The sequence below is a fragment of the Melanostigma gelatinosum genome (assembly GCF_949748355.1).
Source record: "Melanostigma gelatinosum genome assembly, chromosome: 14".
Lineage (NCBI taxonomy): Eukaryota > Metazoa > Chordata > Actinopteri > Perciformes > Zoarcidae > Melanostigma > Melanostigma gelatinosum.
The window spans coordinates 1,564,781-1,573,015 of NC_136647.1; the positions used below are offsets into that span (position 1 = coordinate 1,564,781).

Here is an 8,235-nt window from a genome sequence, read left to right on the forward strand (position 1 = left end):
CATGTCGTAACAGCTTCAGGTAATTACAGTAACCCTGGAAACAGCTCAGAGTGAAAAACAGCAATCCACGACAGGTCGGAGGCCGGAACCTAAATGCGTCCCGCTGCATCCGCTCGAGAAAACATGGACGCCTGCATGTTCCTATGGTAACCGTCTACAGACGGCCTTCAGCAGTTAACACAGAAGAAAGAACGAACTTCAATACTGAAAACGTGATTGAAGACATTTTCAGGATCTTCCATCAAGCACAAATCAAATGAATGGGAACAGCAGCTACAACGTCGCTACGGCACGTTTCAGAAGCCGAAGCCATTCTGCTTCTGTCGTCCTGCACACCATCAGCCCAATGAAGGGTTAACGACTGCAATATTCAAAAATGAACAAACTGTTCATGTGTTCATCATGTGTGGCTTAAAATACACAGTAAACGCTTTCAATCAAAAGGCTTTTACAGAACTTTGACCCTTGACCCCCATGTGGAAGCTTCTCCAGGAATTGGTGTGTTCCAGGTTTCCGGTTTGTTTTGGAGTCAACAGAAGGACAACCGGACAACTCCAAAAAAACATGCAAGGATGACAGATTAGCACATTAAGACAGACAGAGTTAAACTGTCGCTTCAATGTATAGTCAACACAGATGGCTGCTGGGCCGGCCAAGCTGTTCCAAGGAACTCAGAGAGAGAGAGTGTGTGTGTGTGTGTGTGTGTGTGTGTGTGTGTGTGTGTGTGTGTGTGTGTGTGTGTGTGTGTGTGTGGTTTCCCTCCATCACCACCTCTCTCACTCTGTCGTCTCCATCATCCTTCTGCTTTTCTTGTCATGTTTGTGATTGACAGCCCAGTTTAAGGATGGACAGAAGAAGAGACATCAACCAACAGACACCAATTATAATGATAACCAGACTTCTCTTCACATGAAATACAAACACAATTGAAGTTGTTTTCACGGCCGGCCGGCTGCTTAAGTTTTGCCTTTCTCAGACTTCCCACATCTCAGACTTTAGGTTCGGGAGCTGAAACTATTCGTCGGTTAACATCTGCCTTGAAACATTGTGCATTGTCCCTGAAAAATAAATAAATTAAATAAATTTCAACAACAAAATTCCAAACTTTTGCAGCTTCATTGTCAATTGAATTAGAGCTGCAAATCTATTCATGAATTTGTTGTGAACTATGACAATCAATCTTCAATTATTAAAAAAATTCATGAATTGAGTTATTAAAATCATAATTTGATTCCAACTTCTTAAATGTGAATATTTTCTGGTTTGAGGACGTCACGTTGGGCTTTGATCGTCATTTTCTGACGTTTTATTAACCAAACAAGTAATCGATTAATCAAGGAAATATTGCACAGATATAATTGAAATTATTGTTAGTTGGGCGCTTCGATTGATTATCTTTGTGTTATGAACTGTTCACATGGAAATTATGATGAGGTACTTTTCCATTTTATAGAAAAATATCATTCTCTTGATTAATCTCCAGACAATTAGGAAAGAAGGGCAGATTCATCTGTATTATATGCATATCTATGGACTTTATAAATCCATGAATTGCTCCAGCTTTCGTTTCTTCTTTGTGGTTTTAATGGAGACAAACGTGAAGTAGGTTTTGCGTGGACTTTACATCAGACTCCGACGTATTCATTCCCCTCCAGATGGTAGACGTCAGACTGTAGTGGTGGTAAGTAGTAGAGCTGCAGTACTGCAGCACAGCGTCCCGTAACGCTCCCTGACTCAACCGGATCACCCAAACCGGTCCACGAAACGTGTGCCAGCAGTCCGACCGACAACTATTCCGTTTACAGAATCTGACCAATGCTGAGCCGCTGCTGTCCTGAGTATTTACCCCAGAACATCTTCAGCGTCCAGCAGATTCCAGAGGGCCTCCACGTCCGAATGGAATCCAACGTCTCCGAGACGCTGGCTGAGATTTGTTTGTGGGGTTTTTTTCTCCATCGCTCTGCAACGTGGTGACAAGATGACGCAATGCATCTGCAAACACACTTCAGGTCCGGAGTCAACGCGCTAAGCTTGACATTCACACCGTCGATGTGATATCTGTCGCGGTAAAGGTTCAAATGTTTGGATGTTAAACTCAATGGCAGAATTATGGAGAGCCGAATCAGCCAGCTCTGCTCCGCCTGCACCATATTAACGGTGCTGTGTCGCTATAAATAGCTCTAAAGCCCTGGGGCAGGCCAGCCGGAGCAAGGCCGCCCAGCAAACACAGAAAGAAAAAAAAGAGAGAGAGAGAGACCGTGACTCCACCGACAACTCTTACCACCCCCCCCCCCACTGCTGCACTGCTCTGCTGCATCAAGGGCAACAGAGTCTGTTAACCCTCCTCCAGGCACTGCCAGCTACAGTGCAGCAGATCAGCAACAAGTTGCCTTACCTGAATAATGCAGACACAGTGGGGAACCAATCAGCATCAAGATGCATCGTCCACCCAGGATCTTAGCTAAATGCCACCGATCTGGTCTCTTACGTTCGTTACATGGACACAAAACCTGTGAACATCCAAACACGACATGAAGAGCTCGTATCGGTGCTCGACACCTTGAGGTATCGTCCTAAATAACAAGGAGTATCGAAGCCCCTCCAGTAACACGACGAGGGGCGTCCCAATGAAAGATCCATTCATTGATGGAATCCACAACTCCGTAAAACTGAGTTCCTCCACAAAGAATTACACAAAAGACGTTTGGAGTTGCACTTCCTCGATTAGCCACTCCGGCACACGCAGCTTCCATCCACATGACGGGTATCCAACGAAGTGCTGCGTCTGTATCCCTGTAAGGTGCTGTGTTGGTCCTGCCAGCGTCATTTTAAACCACACCCGCCAACCGTGGGCATTAAGCTGCTTTAAGTGCCTCCACTTCTCTGGTTTAAGCTTCACTCGAGACCTTTGGAACCTGGCATATATATATATATATATATATTACTAGATAGTTGTATATTACAACTTAGAATACCAACTAACAATGTGAACATTTATCTTTTATTTCATTGTGTCTTTAAAATCAATGGAGTCACTCAGAAGATAATAGCTTTCCGTGCCGCTCCGTTTGGCTCTGAAGACTGATGAAAAGCACAGATCTGACATTTAGCACCCTTCTGCTCTCTGCACACTTCCTGCTTCCCATTAATTCAGCCGGATTGAATGACCCCGGCCGAAACGCCCCCCGCCCGCACTGACCCCCGTGATGGCCCTCGCACCGGGTCTTCATACCTCGCGCTCGTGGATCTCTTCTGTGGGCTCCTCCACCACCAGCACCACCAGCACCACCAGCACCACCACTCTACAAGCTGCTGCAGGGGAACATGCGGAGATAAAAACAATATTTCTGCCATCCGACTCTTTGCGCTCGTCCTTTTAATGTCGGTGATCGAGGAGCTTATTGTGCCGCTGCACACGACGTCAATTACTCTGAATAAGATGAGCATCACATAAAAATGTGAACTGGAAAAGTGCAGTGAGCCGGTTAGCTCTGCCGCCACCTGGAAAACACTTACAGTCGGCTTATTGGAGCGCCCTTAGACTCCTGATCTCCGGGTCACATGAGCCTCTAAATTACAAACGCACCTCTGGACATTTAATAGCATTACGGAGAATCTATTCATGACGTCTGACACGTGCCACGCTCTCCTCCGGGATCAGGTGGTGTAACCTCCGTGAGGCTCCCCGTTACATCCTGTCACATTGTGATGGAGAGAACCACACCCCTGCTGAGAACTGGTTTCATTTAAAGCGGAATGTAGAATGTGTGGGTCGACAACAACAACACAGGAATCCATGTTGCTCCAGTGAAGAAACTGTGACGGTTCTCAGCAACCTGCTCTGCAGACGCAATGTGTTCTGGTCTGTTCGTGGGTTTAGAAATCTGTGTCTCTCTGGTGACATTTCTTCTTTTTCTGAAGACAGAAGTGTGAGCGAGACGCCCCTGATTCTACGCTACGACACGACAACATGACATGTACATTGATGTGCAAGGTATCAGAGTGACATCGATACTTTTGGTTTGTTTTCCTTTTAGTCTGGTTCGGTTTCACGGAGTGCAAATAAATAAATAATAGTTTGCTGAGAGGCGTGTACGAAGGAGCGGGTCACAGACTTGAACATGTGGTTTTATCGTGTTTTCACTGATCTGCTGTGAGTACGAAGCTCTTCTCCACTTCATCTCAATTGACTTTATAACCGTCACTATTTTGTGGACTTTATTCAGCAAACATTTCAGTACGTCCTCGCCCACTCACGGTGAGCCGTCCTTTACAGTCAGACGCCGTTGTGTTTTGCTCAGAAACTGCATCAGAGTGAGATTTCTGCCCAAAACGAAGCGCAGCAGTTTTATCTCACGTTGGATTGTGAAAGAGAGAAACACACATAAGAAGCTCCATGTGGCTGCAGGGAATGCTGCCGCTTGACATCGTACGGTCTGCACAAGTGAGTTAAAAGTCATATTTCCTACAAATTCAATCAATTTGAATAAGAATAATTCGTTTTTGAAGATGTAATATTCATGCAGAACTTTCACATCTAGACCAACTTGCAGGAAAGTGAAAATGCGAACTCATAGACCACTTCGGATTTGTTTTTCTTTAGAAAATGCAGCAACTTTGCGAATACCGCTCTCTTTTAAATCTGTGACTGTAGTGTCACCTTATATTCAGTATTCATAAGAAGTAAAATACACCAGCAAACTAAATCAAACGTAGACAGACATCGATCGGTTGTCGCCTGAATGAACCATTTAGCATTTGAAATAGTTTGCTAAAACCCATCCCAGTGAACAGTTTGCTGCTTTGATTTGTGCTGACAGCGGCATTTACAAAAACCTTCCTTGGTGGCACATTCAGGGACGCTCCAACTTTTGAGATCTGTTCTCTGGAAAGCACCAATTGAATGAGTTCATAAGTTTGTTTCGCTTAAATAAATAAGCCCTGAGGGCAAGACAAATGAGCAAATGTGGATGTTGTGTTGAAGCTAAATGTCAACGTCTTTTATTGCACTTGTTTCAACTTCAAGGCAGAGTCTTGAAACGGTGGACTTTTAGTCTCTGCTGTTAACTGCATCGTCAGGACTGAAGAGTCGCTGGAAAGATCCGAACTGAAGCGGCTGAGAGAGGAAGTGCAACAACTGCAACACAGCAATGAACTGGAAGCCAGAAGGGAAAGGGAAGAAGAGGAGGAAGACCAGAGACGACCCGGAGGAGCACAGTGTAGAAATCATGCTGTTCTATTGAATCACAGAACTAAGGACGCACCGCAGCAGCTGACCGGGAGAGGTGTTGACGTGGGAGACAGGGAACAGGTTTACTGCATTGCCATGCAACAACAACACCACACAAGAGGTAAAGGTGACTAATGATCATGGATCCTCTCTGCCAAACACTTTCCACAAGTCTGGTCAAGTTGCTTCATTCATGACGTGTTCGGATTTTCTTAAGGGTGGGCTGACAAGGCTGGCAACAACGTTTTTGTGTTTGTTTTGTGTATGTTGTCCACGTAATCTTGAACCAGGACGTATCATTTTTGATCGTCACTTTTGGACATCACCATCTTGTTTTTTTGCAACCAGTGAACAGGAAGTGACCATATTTGGAGTGAGGAGGAGTGATGTAGAGACGCAAATATGGTCTGTGTGACTCTAAATGGACCATAATGTAGTAAATGAACATCATGCTGTATTGAAGAAGACTTGAAACTAGAGATTGAGACATAAACTCATGTTTACAATGTTTACTGAGGGAATAAATCAAGAGAGAAGTAGAGTCATTTTCTATAGACTTCTATACAACCAGAGGAGTCGCCCCCTGGTGGACACTAGAGAGAATGCAGCTTTAACACATGAAGCACTGGCTTCAGGCCCGGCGCTAGGGGCGGGCCTTGGGGTGCAAGGCCCGCCCTGGGACTCGGTTGGGCCCGCCCTGGACGGACGAGCCTGTCAGTCACTTATCACACGTAAAAAATCACAATTACAAAAATAACTATCTTTTCCCGAATAAATGCATACTATAATTATTATTATTATTATACTACACTTAATATGAAGTTTGCTAAAAAATAATTTTAACCACTTTTGGTTTGACGTAAAAACGGAAATGACAAGTGCAGAGCGGGCCGCGGCTGCGAAGTGCCGTGCGAACAGAATAGGCTGCTCAACAGTAGTTGTGATCCGAGTCCGAGATAGAGAGATAAAGAAATAAAAGATGGATATACGACGTTTCTTTCATAAACCGCGGAGTGTCTCAGAGGACGGGGACAGAGCGCGTGTAAGCGAAGCCGGGTGCTCACACGCACAGACGTCTGAGGAGATTGACAGCTCCAGAGAAGCTAACGTTAGCCACCCTGTCGAAGCTAGCAGGCAGCAGAGGTCCTCACAGCAGGCATCTGAACCAGCAGGAGATCTGGGCATTGATCAACCCAATCAAGTGGTGATAAAGAATTACCCATCAAGCCTATTTTCAGGTAAAAAGAGATCATTCCACAGCGCCTGGTACACTAATAGAGACTGGCTGGAGTATTCAGTTAATGCAGATGCTGCATATTGTTACCCCTGCCGAAAGTTCCGGGTGCCTGGGTCTTCCATGGACTCTGCCTTTACTCTGAATGGATTTTCCGATTGGAAGCATGCAGTGGAGATGGGGAAAGGGCTGAACAAACATGCAGCATCCAAAGAACACATGCTTTGTGCAGTTATGTGGAAAGACAAGGCAATGAGGATTGCTACAGGAAGAGAGGTATCGACGTTGGTTAACGCTGAACAGTTGCAGCGCAATAGATACTACCTGTCATCAATAGTAGATGTAATTGAGTTTCTCGCCGTCAGCCACTTGCCTTTCAGAGGCGATAATGACTCGTATGCGAGTATGTCTGATGATGGCTGTGGTTTGTTCTTGTCTATGTTTGAGTATACTCTACGGAAAGATCCTGTTTTGGCCACGATTGCCCAGTCCATTCCACACAATGCCAGATACACCAGCCATGAGATCCAGAATGAATTGTTGGACATCATGTCCACCATGGTCACTGAGCACATCGTGACAGAGGTTGGGGAGTCATTTTACACGATAAAAGTGGATGGTACTCGAGACCCAACAGGAAGAGAAAACATCTCAATAGTTGTGCGCTTTATTAATGAGTTATATGAGCCAACCGAACGTCTTCTGACAATTGCCACAGCTGACCAAGGGGATGCGGCTACACTGACTGACACGATCGTGGAGGAATTGTCTAAAGCTGGACTGAGTCCGAGGCGAATAATTAGCCAAGTGTATGACGGTGCTTCTCTGATGTCCGGTAAGCACGGGGGAGTGCAGAAACGGTTGCAAGAGAAACTGCAGCGAGACATTCCTTATGTCCATTGTTTCAACCACCAATTACATCTCGTGGTCTCGCATGCCCTGGCAGCAGAACAGGCCGTGTTGGATTTTTTCAGCACCTGCAATATCCTCTACAAATTCTGCAGGAGACCAACAGTAGCCATCCTGTACAAGGGAGAGAGGTTGAAACGCCTCTTGGAGCAACGCTGGACTGGTCACTTTGGCACTGTCTCTGTTGTTTTAAGATCATTTGATGACCTGGTCACCCTCCTCAAAGAGATTGACAGCCAGAGGACCTATGGCGCAGACGTGCGCGTTGAAGCGGCAGGTCTGCTTCGGACCATGTCTGAGCCCAGCTTCAGGTTCATCGCCGAGATGGTACACTCTATCCTGTCATACCTCGACCCCCCTAATACCATGCTACAGTCAGAGAACATGGATCTTTTGACAGGTATGCAACTTGTCAATTCTGCGTGTGTGTGTATTGAGAACCTGCGCTCTGAAATTAAATTTGTGGCTCTCTTGGAGCGCTGCCGGAGTGCAGAGCCTCCCATGGAAAAGAGAAGGCGCACCATCAACCCAGCCTTTGACATCTACATTGTTGAGGAGAGAATCGCACAGGAGGACCCCAACGACGAGATGGAACTGCGGAGGCTATATTTCAGCTGCATTGATTCAGTGTGTGGGGAAATCAAGGAGCGCTTCGGAGAGCGCAACTGCGCGGTTATGGGTGCATTAAAGGCGCTGGACCCAGAGGACGCCGATTTTCTCGACGCATCTAAGATCACCCCACTATTGAAGCTCACCAACACGTCCGTGGTGGATACGGAGTACACGGTTGCTAACCAGTTCCTACGTGCGCGAATGGATGACACATCCCCACCTGACGGGGGAAGATGGACTATGGCAAAAG

General features: G+C 46.0%; 1 protein-coding gene across 1 annotated transcript in view; it reads right to left on the minus strand.

Moving 5' to 3' along the window:
* Positions 1-3,596, minus strand: part of klf8 (Kruppel like factor 8) — a gene marked incomplete at its 5' end in the record, with an annotated part of 29,267 nt that extends 25,671 nt beyond the window's left edge. Inside the window, 2 exon segments of the mRNA XM_079283287.1 lie at positions 3,233-3,312; positions 3,587-3,596. Coding sequence (XP_079139413.1) covers positions 3,233-3,312; positions 3,587-3,596 — 90 coding nt within the window.
* Positions 3,597-8,235: the final 4,639 nt, after the last annotated feature.